At 46.1% G+C, this 12,208-nt stretch overlaps 1 protein-coding gene across 4 annotated transcripts in view; it reads left to right on the forward strand.

The window, feature by feature from the left end:
- Positions 1-4,794: 4,794 nt before the first annotated feature.
- The window catches only part of LOC123585988 (T-cell surface glycoprotein CD1a-like), a 49,774-nt gene continuing 42,360 nt past the window's right edge, over positions 4,795-12,208 (forward strand). The window contains exons 1-6 of one of the 4 annotated variants that reach the window (XM_045454783.1): positions 4,941-5,048; positions 5,601-5,867; positions 6,551-6,829; positions 7,026-7,304; positions 7,632-7,722; positions 7,867-8,439. In XM_045454783.1, the coding sequence (XP_045310739.1) occupies positions 4,988-5,048; positions 5,601-5,867; positions 6,551-6,829; positions 7,026-7,304; positions 7,632-7,722; positions 7,867-7,912 (1,023 nt within the window). In that variant the 5' untranslated portion in view covers positions 4,941-4,987 and the 3' untranslated portion in view covers positions 7,913-8,439. Of the gene's footprint in view, positions 5,049-5,578; positions 5,868-6,550; positions 6,830-7,025; positions 7,305-7,631; positions 7,723-7,866; positions 8,440-12,208 lie in introns of those variants that run through there. The other 3 variants (XM_045454780.1, XM_045454779.1, XM_045454782.1) reach the window with 3 other exon arrangements.

A 12,208-nucleotide genomic window follows, 5' to 3' on the forward strand; every position in this document is an offset into this window, starting at 1 on the left:
GACAAGGTGTGTTCCTGTCCCTTCCCCCACTGGCTCTTCCTCCAGCTGCAGAGTGGCTCACTGTGCCCTGAAGTAGTGGGGTTCTCTGCCCTTCCCACACCAGGTTAAAGCTCCTTTCTGACCTTCTCATGCTGCTGCTGTTGTCAGGCCTCAAACTTGTGCCAGAGGAAGGCAGTTCCTTGGTCTGTATCCTGGACTCCAGCCTGTCAGGAGCGCTGGGAGTTTGATGGACAAAAGCCTAGAGATACAGTGAATTTCCCAAGTCTGTGACTCTCAGGGCTTCCCAGTACTCAACGAGCCTTCAGTCATTTGTTAACAGTTGGAGCTGAATTATTCTTTCTGGCTTATGGAGCCTCTGGCACCTGTCTTTAGTAACCGAGGGTTTGCATACTCTATTTTCTTGGGTGAGTCTGTATTTCCCTAGATATTGGGTTAACCAGTTGATCTGATCCTTTAGCTCTGATGGATTCAGGAGAAGTGATCTTGATCATCCAGCTTTTCAAAATCTGAAGTGTGGGAGTGAGCTCTTTCTAATTTTCTATGTTCTTGTCAGAACTTTCCAAAAAAGATGATCTTTCTCTCATTAGCCTGAGATTATTTCTCTTTACTGGTCAACCAAGAAATAACAAGACAAGCCCAAACACATTATCCAGATGATATAAAGCACAAACAAATACTTACGAGTCTTTAAACACTTAAGAACACCCTGGAAGTAGAAGGTCAGCATGTCCCGGAAGGCCAGCTCATTCAAGCAGGAAGAGTAAGAAGGGAATCTGGATACATGATTCCAGAACAGTCTATTAACTCCATGTGCTACAAATTCTCATGGTTTTGTTATGCCCAGAATTCGTGGTCCCCAAAGACCACCAGGGAGCTGAGTCCGATGCAAAAGCAAAGAGCCTTTATTCGAGCTAGCTCGAGCTCAATCCCCTACCTGCACCGACGCAGCGGTGAAATGCTGGGGAGAGAGAGCGAGTTTCAAAAGCACAAAGGTTTCATAGGGGTCTAGGGGCAGTTGGTGAGGTAATGGCTGTGGCCTCAGCCGATTGGCTGGGGAAGGGTCGTGGCCTCGGCCGATTGGCTGGGGAAGGGTCGGAATCCTGTTACGCAGGTCGCCAGGCATGTTTTGATCGGGAAGTTTGAACGGGTGAGCGGGAGGTTACTCAAGGGGAGGAGGCGTGGTCAAGGTGGAGGACACAGAACAAGATGGAGTCTGCAGGTGTAGGCCCACCCTTTCAGTTTCATATTACAAATAATGGGAGACTTGCTTTGGATCCTGTGTGAACTTCATGATTATTAACATAAACTTGTATCCTACAGAAAACTGTGTAATCTTCTCATTTTATCAAGTAGGATTACAACTACTACTTTTTGATACTTAATACACTTTATGTCACAGTAATAATCCATAACCTTTAAGAATAATTTGATGTCTGAATTGAATTATTCAATCATTCAGAAATAATCATCGAGTGCCTACCACTTGCCAGGTCCTGTTGGATTTGGGATCCAGTTCCAGTGGGGATAGAAACACCTGAGCCAACCACTGAGTCAAGATTCTGAGAGGGCAAACACCAGGAAGGGTCACCGCTTGAGTAAATACTGTTTCAAGCAGGCTTGTTTTAGTCTAGAGTCTGCACATTAAAAGAAGACAGCACACCAAAATGTATAGTTCATGACTGATGTGTTCTTCTTCCCAAGTAGAATAAAAGCTCCTTGAATAAAGCAATTGCATTGTGAACACTGTATTGTCATTCATGGAGCAAGGTGCTTGGTTCCAGGTTGGTGCTAAGTGACTGTTTGGTGAGTGAATATATATTACTGCAAGACACACAGAGGGGGTATTCTTCAGATATTCCAATGTTCTGTGTTCTGTGGCCAAAGAATCTGATGGCAACTGATTCTGCCCTAAAAATAATGGTGAACTGGTTGTTGCTGATATGGTTATACAGGCAATCATGGGGAAATCCTGAAAAGAAAATAGAGCAAGTGTTTAAAAAAAACAACAACAAGGGCTCACTGTTATTCAACATATATTGGAAGTCCTAGCCTCAACAATCAGCAACACAAAGGAATAAAAGGCATCCAAATCAGCAAGGAGAAAGTCAAACGTTCACTCTTCACATGATACTCTATATGGAAAAGCCAAAAGATTCCACCAAAAACTGCTAGAACTGATCCATGAATTCAGCAAAGTCTCAGGATACAAAAATCAATGCTCAGAAATTGGTTGCATTCCTATATACCAATAATGAAGCAACAGAAAGAGAAATGAAGGAATCGATTCCATTTACAATTGCACCAAAAACCGTAAAATACCTAGGAATAAACCTAACCAAAGAGGTGAAAAATCTGTACACTGAAAACTATAGAAAGCTTATGAAGGAAATTGAAAAAGACACAGAAAAAATGAAAAAATATTCCATGCTCATGGATTGGAAGAACAAATATTGTTAAAATGTGGATACTACCCAAACAATCTACATATTTAATGCAAACCCTATCAAAATAACATCAGCATTCTTCACAGAGCTAGAACAAACAATTCTAAAATTTGTATGAAACCAGAAAAGACCCCTAATAGCCAAAGCAATCTTGAAAAAGAAAACCAAAGATGGAGGCATCACAATCCCGGACTTCAGGCTGTATTACAAAGCTATAATCATCAAGACAGCATGGTACTGGCACAAGAAAGGACACTCAGAGCAATGGAACAGAACAGAGAACCCAGAAATGGACCCACAAACATACAGCCAACTAATCTTTGACAAAGCAGGAAAGAATATCCAATGGAATAAAGACAGTCTTTTCAGCAAATGATGATGGGAATACTGGACAGAGACTTGCAGAAAAATGAACCTGGACCACTCTTACACCATACACAAAAACAAACCCAAAATTGATGAAAGAGCTAAATGTAAGACAGGAAACCATCAAGATCCCAGAGGAGAAAACAGGCAGCAACCTCTTTGACCTCGGCTACAGCAACTTCTTACTCAACATGTCTATGAAGGCAATGGAAACAAATCAAAAAATGAACTATGGGACCTCATCAAAATAAAAAGCTTCTCTATAGTGAAGGAAACAATCATCAAAACTCAAAGGCAACCGATGGAATGGGAGAAGGTACTTGTGAATGACATATCAGATAAAGGGTTAGGATCCAAAATCTATAAAGAACTTCTCAAACTCAACACCCAAAAAACAAATAATCCAGTGAAGAAATGGGCAATAGACATGAATAGACACTTCTCCAAGGAAGACATCCAGATGGCCAACCCATACATGAAAAAATGCTCAACATCACTCATCATCAGGGAAATATAAATCAAAACCACAATGAGATACCACCTCACACATGTCAGAATGGCTAAAATTGACAACTCAGGCAACAACAGTTGTTGGTGAGGATGTGGAGAAAGAGGATCTTTTCTGCATTGTTGGTGAGAATGCAGGCTGGTGCAGCCACTCTGGCAAACAGTATGGAGGTTCCTCAGAAAACTAAAAATAGAACTACCCTACGACCCAGCAATGGCACTACTAGGTATTTATCCAAGGGATACAGGTGTGCTGTTTCAAAGGGGCACATGCACCCTAATGTTTATAGCAGCATTATCAGCAATAGCCAAAGTATGGAAAGAGCCCAAATGTCCATCGATGGGTGAATGGATAAAGAAGATGTGAGATACACACACACACACACACACACACACACACACACACACACACACACTGGAGTATTACTTAGCAATCAAAAATAATGAAATCTTGCCATTTGCAACTATGTGGATGGAACTAGAGGGTATTAGGCTAAGCAAAATTAGTCAGAGAAAGACAAATATCATATGAGTTCACTCATATGAGGACTTTAAGATACAAAATAGATGGACATAAGGGAAGGGAAGCAAAAATAACATAAAAACAAGGAGGGGGACAAAACATAAGAGACTCTTAAATATGGAGAACAAACTGAGGATTTCTGGAAAGGTTGTGAGTGGGGAGATGGGCTAAATGGGTACATTAAGGAAGACACTTGTTGGGATGAGCACTGGGTGTTATATGTAGGGGATGAATCACTGGATTCTACTCCTGAAATCATTATTGCACTATATGCTGACTCACTTGGATGCAAATTAAAAAAGAAAGAAAGAAAGAAAGAAAGAAAGAAAGAAAGAAAGAAAGAAAGAAAGAAGGAAGGAAGGAAGGAAGGAAGGAAGGAAGGAAGGAAGGAAGGAAGGAAGGAAAGGACCACGGGCTCAAAATGATGGTTTGGGCCAGGCCAACTCCCCAAACCTTGTTTAATACCTAACCTAAGTGCAGTTCCAGCCTCCCCCAGAAATGTAAGTCTTCATGCATCAGTGAGGAATTTACAAATGAGGTTCTCTGTCACATGAGCCCTCTCCCTCCCCCAAGGAGGGGAAGTCATCTGCATGATCAGACCCCCTCTTCTTCCCAATTACTGGAGGGTGACCTTTAAATTTATCTGGTTGATTTTATTTTTTAACACAAGCAGTGACACATCAGAGATGTGAACGGGCTGGGGTGAGGGTGAGACATGAAGGAAGTTCTTGGGCAGTGTCCCAAGGACTGGAGAGACAGGGTGACAGCAGGGTCCAGGGTTGGGTGCTGGGGAGCTGTGTGTCTTCATGGGTTACTGTCTGGATGAGGAGAAAAGGCACAAGAGGTAGTGTCCCTTTTCCATGCCACACGAGACTTGTTCCCCAGCCTGAACAGGGCCAGAATCAGGGCCTCAGGGAGCAGGATGGAGGCTGGAAGCTGGAGAGGAGGGTCAGACCCGAAGGGGAAGTGAGAGTCTGAGTAGGTGTCCAGGGTTGAGGGCGGAGCCCATTTGCATTGTCGCGGAGACTCAGGGCAGGCGTGTGTGTTGAGAAGGAAGTCAGAAGAGAGGGGCTGTGTGTGGGGAGGTTTGTGAGAACAGACGCCAAAGACCCACTTTCTGAGAGAAAGAAAGAACATCTGCAAAAAGATGCTGTTGTTGCAACTGGTGTTGCTCACGGTTCTTGTCCCAGGTGGTGACAGTGACGATGGTGAGGATGTGGCCTTGCCTGGTCGGTGCAAGAGTGTTTGTCTATATTTGTGTGATGTGTGTCATGTGTGCACATATGTTGTTGTGTACATGTGTGCATGTGTGTATATGTGTGTGAGTATGTGTGTATAGGTGCTTGTGTGTGTACCTCTGTGTGTTTCTGCCGTGTGTGCACGTGTGTGGGTGGGTGTCTGTATGTCTGTGTTTGCGTCTGTGTCTATGTGCGTGCATATCACGTGTAACTCTGAGTGTGTGTGTATGTGTGTGCATTGGTGTCTGTGTGCGTGTGCACACATGGTGTGGGTTCCCCAGCACATTCCTGAGGAGTGAGGCATGTCCACCTGGTTCCTCCCTGAGCCTCCCTGACCCCAGGGCCTTGTGCTCTTCTGAATGGTGGGTGCCAAGCTCGGGGCTCTGGGGCAGCACGTGTCTCCAGAGGGAACAATGGCTCCCTGTCCTCCAGATTTCGGGGCCCCTCGCTGGCCCCTTTTGCTGATTCTCTCTCCTTCCCTCTGCCCTCCTCTTCCTCAGTCTATCTGTTCTTCTGGCACAGACTTCCAGGAGCCAACAACTTTTCGAATCATCCTGACCGCATCTTTTTACAACCGTGCCCGGGCACAAAATCAGGGTTCAGCTTGGCTGGGACAGCTGCAGACTCATGGCTGGGACAGCAAGACCGGAGCTTTCATTTTCCTGCGGCCTTGGTCCAGGGGCAACTTCAGCAAAGAGAGGCTCATTGAACAGGAAAAGTTATTCCATTCATACTCCATTAGATTTCTTCAGGTATTTCAAGACCATGTCAGTCAATGGCAGCTTGAATGTGAGTTCAGGTCCCTCAGGGCAGGTGGGATGGAGGTGGTCGGTGTGTGTGTAACCTTGAGTTCCTTCTTCCTCCTGGGTAGACCCTCCACTGGCTACTGAACCTCTCAACTCCCCATTGTAAAACTGAATCACACCCCTCTGTTCACGGGGCAGAAGCCAGACCCTGATTCTCGAAAAGCTTTATGTCTTCTGCTCCTTCCCCTCCTCTCATTGACCTCAGGCTGTGCTCTGAGGCCTCCAGTAGTGTCTGCAGTGACCACCCCATTCCCTGGCCTGCAGCCAGACATCCTCCTCTCCCTTACTCTGTGACTGATACTTGAAATGTGCTTTTTTCTCCATTCAATCCCCTCAGTGACCTCTGTCTGTGTGTTTCAGTACCCCCTGCCCTCCTTTCACCCCAGACGGTTTCATCCCAGCTCTTCTGAGGAAGAGCTACCCCCTCCCTGTCCTCTGCCCACACCTTCCCATCTCTCTTCCAACATTTGTTCCTTCCATTCACCTTTTCCTCTGTCTCCAGCGACCACCATTTCCCCTCTCTCTAAGCCTTCACTCAAAGCAAACTCTCCCGTTCCTTCTAATACCCTCAGTTTCTCTTTCTGCTTCCACTGTCCCTGGCTTCCATTTACCACATCTCATCTCTTTCCCTCCCCCTTTTTTGTATCTCATACCCCCTTTTCCCAGATCCCTTTCAGGTCCAACTGGAAGGAGGCTGTGAGCTGCACCTTGGAGAAGCATCAGTAGGATTTGTGAGGGTTGCATATCAAGGATCAGATCTCATGAACTTCCAGAACACGTCATGGTGGCCATCTCCAAAGGGAGGAAGGAGGGCTCAGCAGGTCTGCACAGTTTTCAATCAGTACCATGTGGTCAATGTAAGAACACAGGCACAAATCAATGACATCTGCCCCCATTTCCTCTTGGGTCTTCTTGACGCAGGAAAGACAGATCTGCAGCGACAAGGTCAGTCCTGCTCCCTCCCTCCAACCATTCTCTCTCTGCACTCAGAAATTTGCCACATTTCCTCAAATTCAGGGTGAGAAGGTGCCAAGGAGAGGGGATGATGCTGACAGGTTTCTAGAGGTGGAGTGATGTATGTATCTCAACTGACGTGAAGATCTTCCCTCTCAGTCTGAGAATTCCTGTCCTGTCTCTGCAGTGAGGCCCGAGGCCTGGCTGTCCACTGGCCCAAGTCCGGGGCCTGGCCGTCTGCTCCTCGTGTGCCACGTCTCTGGTTTCTACCCAAAGCCAGTGTGGGTGACGTGGATTCGGGGTGACCAGGAGCAACAGGGCACCCGACGAGGTGACGTTTTGCCCCATGCTGACGGGACATGGTATCTTCAGACGTCCTTGGATGTGGAAGCCAGAGAGGCAGCCGGCCTGTCTTGCCGAGTGAGACACAGCAGTCTAGGAGGCCAGGATATTGTCCTCTACTGGGGTGAGAAAGGGCTGGTGCCCAGCTGGGAAAGGGTGGTCCTCCAGCAGTGCAGGAGAGATAGATACAAAGTTGGGATTCTAGGGACTCCAGATCATAAAGGACTAAAATTTAGTGACCTAAGAAATGGAGAGCTGGGTGTGAGGGTCCTGTAGATATAGCAGGAAGCAGAGGGTTGGTTGAAGGGTCCATCTGTGAGCAGGGATGGGAGAGGAGAAAGAGGAAGGGTGGTTGGTGAGGCAGAGGGTGACGGGAGCAAAAAGGACCAGGTAGGTGCAGGTCAAACCAGGGTGGATGGGAATTGACACCCTGTGTGCACCGAACCCACAGAGCAGCACCGCCCCGTGGGATTGGTCTTCCTGGCGGTGGTCATGCCCCTGGTGCTTCTGGCAGGTCTTGCGTTCTGGCTCTGGAAGCGCTGGTAAGCCTGAAACCACCTTCCTGCTCTTTCCCAACTATGTCCCCACCTTCCTGTCTGTCCTCAGCCCTCCTCCAAATCCATGCCCCTTCCCCTGGAGTCCTCACCTCCACCTGCTGCAGAGCATTTCCAATCTGTTCCTCCCAGGAAATCACACTGGAGACATCAGTGCACTGGCCTTCCTTTGGAGTAAGATCCCTGCAGCCCCGGTTCCAGCACTTACCTAAACCCAGCTCAGTGGTGATGGATTTTCAAGTCTCTGTGTGCAACTTTTGTCTTTCCTTTCTGCTCAATGATCAGTTGTCAATATCAGCTGAGTGTCATTTAGTGGGATGTGTTGTTCTCACCTCTTTCTGGGACTTAAATCTCAAAATTCTCTCAAAGTAAAATGAAGTCTGAGTACCTCCCTGGGTCACAGGCAACAGATGTCATTTCCTCCTGGGAGCCCTCGCCGATTCACAAGTGGAAGGAGTCTGTGCTTTGTGAGAGTTTCACACCACCTTTAGTTTCTTTTTGGAAATGTATGCCTCCCTTCCCATCCTTTGTGACCACGCAGTTAGGTCCATTTTCCCTTCTAATTCGTAGACATTTTGTGGGCAAAGTCCATGTCTTTTTAATATTTGTATCCTTGGCAAAGAGTCTCACCTGCATGGAATATGTCCTCAACAAATACCTGTGTTGAATTTATGCCAATTTTATACTTTTTTCTTTTTCTCGTGATTCCTGTCATGTTTGTGGTAGTTGAGATGTTTGATGCTCTTTTTGTGAAAGGTCTTCTCATTTTTCCTCGAGACTTGATACCTTCATGGTTCCTTGGTAACATCTCTGAACCCCTGAGGAGAACATAGTTTTGTCTGTGGATATTTCTATTATTTAAACCAGACACCTGTTGGAGTGGACCTGTTGTGGATGAAAGGAGGAGGGCAGATGCAGGCCCTGGGTGTTTGAGGCCCTCAGGACAGCAGCAGAGACGTCACCTTGGGGTTTGTTGGCAATATAGGGGCTTGGGGTTCACTGCATCACAATTTTCTTTTTAAGAAAATCAGCAGGGGATTTACAGGTGCATAAAATACAATGCCCGAGAGGTAGAACTGCGAGTGTGTCCTTGGAGGGAAACGAGTGGGTCCAGAAAAGAGAACAAGAGTGTTGTGCTCAGAAAAGAACGGGGGTCTGGCAGGGAGAGGGCATACAGAGCATCCTCACATTCGTGGCTGCTGTGTTACAGTCGCTGAGGGCACGGAGTCAGCCACATGAGCTGTTACTCCTGGGGGAAATACAGGGTTACAGATCTTGGAGCTTTTGCCCCTTGATGAATACACAGACTTGTTTCATGTGTGTTTTTGTTTAAAGACAGCATCTATCTATCTATCTATCTATCTATCTATCTATCTATGCTTTATTTACCTATACTGAAATGCCAGCTCAGAAGTGTTTCACATTTCCAGCCTTGGGTACTGTGGTCACCAGTGTCTTTGGCTTTCAGTCTCACAGCTCTGCTGCCCATGATGCTCTTAGAAACAAGCAAGAAATGGTCACCATCTCATGCCTCCATGAATATAGCTCCTTTACTATTATGTCATCATCTTGTCCTAAATATGACTTTAGCACTTTCTGGAGTGGCTCCACATGGACGTCACAAATTTCCTGTTCATTTTCCTGGATTTTTGCATTGTTGATTCATTGCCACTGACCTCATGGCCCACAACTCTGCCTTGTGAGCCTGAGTGAGCCTTACCCGCACAGGTGTTTTTTGTCTGTGAGGCACATCCCGCCTTCTGTGCTTAGGACCACCCATGCTCCTTGTAGCTCTGGGCTTCAGGGTCATTTTAAATACAAAATCACCAAGAAAGAGCATGTAAGTGAGGAAAGTGTGGCACCAAATGGATCATGAATAGGGCATGTGTTTGCAGTGTGGGAATTCACACAGGAAGGCAGAGCCGTACCTGGTTCATCCTCACTGGGGAACATGTGGGCCACTCTATGTGTCCATGAACATCAATGAGCACATGTGTCTGGGGTTACAAATCAATGCCTGTAGGAAGACCAATCTGCACAGACAGACTCCGTGAATAATGAACATGGACTCTTTGTGACTTATGACCCCAAAGGCAGTGGAAACATCCATGGACAGACTTCAGTTACTGTAGATTTCATTAATTTACTCAATAAACATTTCTCAAGCCCTGACCATGCAGCAGGGACATTTGGAGTGGAAGATAGTGGGGAGGAAAAGGTTATTATAGCCTTTGGGGTTTGAAAATTTTGCTTTCTTGATTTTTTAAGGTTTTAATTGTTGTTTCTAAATAGTTTCTTAGTACAGTAATTTTCTGGGTTTCATTAGGGGAAAGGGACTTAGCTGCAATTTGTTCAGGGTCTGAGAGGAGAGGCTCAGGGCAGAAGAACATTCAGAGGGACCCAAGTGCAGGCTCCCACTGTTGCACATGTGGACATTTCTGGAATAATAATGTTAAGATGGGAGAGGTGGCAAAAGTGAAAACCACTGGTAGGGAGAGAGAAAATCATGGGACTTCTCCAAACTTCTCTTCTAGATTGGACGGTTGGCCTACTTCTCTAGGGTCCAGTCTACTTTGTCACCCTCGCATGGCCACCTTGTGGCTTTTGGTTGGTTGACTCCACTCTCATGTGTAGCCCTGGACTCTTATCAGCCTGAGTCCATCAGGAGAAAGCATCCTTGACAATGTGACGGGATGAAAGATGGACATGTAACTTCCAGTTTGGCCAATCATCAGACAGAAGCCACTTATCCTTGCCCAGAGTGATGGGCACTGGCTCCAGGTGGCTCAGGTTACAGGTGTTCTGATTCTTGTGGTCAATGGCAGGCAATGAGATGGTCTCTCTTGTCCTGGATAAGAAGGTTGGGGTATGAAGTGTGAAACTATGATCCATTTTTCAGCATACAAGAAGCAATGCTGAGGATAACACCTTCATGCAAGAAGGCAGAGAAATTGTATACATGAAAATTTCCTGGAAAGTAGGATCTAACGTGTTCTCAACACAAGAATGAAAAAGAAAAGAATAGAAAGAGCAGAGGATCCAGACGTGAGGTGGTGGCTGTGCTAACTAGTGGGATTGTGGGCCTCATGTCACCATGAACACACACACCAAACATCAAATGGCACTTCATTTTATGTTTTTATAAATTTTTTTTTTCCAACGTTTATTTATTTTTGGGACAGAGAGAGACAGAGCATGAACGGGGCAGGGGCAAAGAAAGAGGGAGACACAGAATGGGAAGCAGGCTCCAGGCTCTGAGCCATCAGCCCAGAGCCCGACGCGGGGCTCGAACTCACGGACCGCGAGATCGTGACCTGGCTGAAGTCGGACGCTTAACCGACTGCGCCACCCAGGCGCCCCTCATTTTATGTTTTTAAAAGAAACGGAGCGGGGCGCCTGGGTGGCTCAGTCAGTTGCATATTGGACTTTGGCTCAGGTCATGATCTCATGGTTTGTGGGTTTGAACCCTGCATTGGACTCTGTGCTGACCTCACTCATTGCCTGGAGACTGCTTCATATTCTGTGTCTCCCTCTCTCTCTGGTCCTCTTCCTCTCACGCTCTGTCCCTCTCTCTCAAAAATAATAAACATTAAAAAAAAACAGAATATATTGTACAACAATTAAAAGTATTTTGGGGCGCCTGGGTGGCTTAGTCGGTTGAGCATCCCACTTCGGCTCAGGTCATGATCTCGCTGTCCGTGAGTTCAAGCCCCGCGTCAGGCTCTGTGCTGACAGCTCAGAGCCTGGAGCCTGCTTCGGATTCTGTGTCTCCCTCTCTCTCTGACCCTCCCCCATTCATGCTCTGTCTCTCTCTGTCTCAAAAATAAATAAACATTAAAAAAAATTAAAAAAAAAGTATTTAAACATGGATCAATGTAAATAAAATATTAATTTTCATAATCTGTTTCAATTCATGTGTTCTTGATCAATTCTGCATTTTCCTTCCAAAATGCTGCATGTGCCACAGGAGCCCAAGGCGGCCCCAGAATGGCTCACTAACAACACAGGGACCAAACCCTGCCCACAACAGGCAAGGACAGCCATTGCAGATGACTGATTGAAGGACAAAGTGGATCATCCACCACAGCAGGGCACACGCACACACACGAGAGAGACACCCCTGAAGTACCAGGTCCTGGTGAACAGGGACACGATGCTGCGGGTCACGACAGGAACTTTTCTTCATAAGGCCACTCCTTTCAGGAGCAGGAGACATAGTTAACTTTCCTATCACACAGAGACAGACCCAGGGACTTGGAGAAAGTGAGGGGACAGAGGAATATGTCCCCAAATGAAAGAACAGTACAACATAACAGCAAGAGCGGTAAGTGAAAAGGAGAGAAATGATATGCCTGATAGAGATTTTATTTCTTTATTTTTTTCTCCAAATTTTTATTTAAATTGTAGTTAGTTAACATATGGCATCACATTGGTTTCAGTAGTAGAATTTAGTGATGCATCCTTATACACAATA

Source organism: Leopardus geoffroyi, chromosome C3, assembly GCF_018350155.1.
Source record: "Leopardus geoffroyi isolate Oge1 chromosome C3, O.geoffroyi_Oge1_pat1.0, whole genome shotgun sequence".
Classification (NCBI taxonomy): Eukaryota; Metazoa; Chordata; class Mammalia; order Carnivora; family Felidae; genus Leopardus; species Leopardus geoffroyi.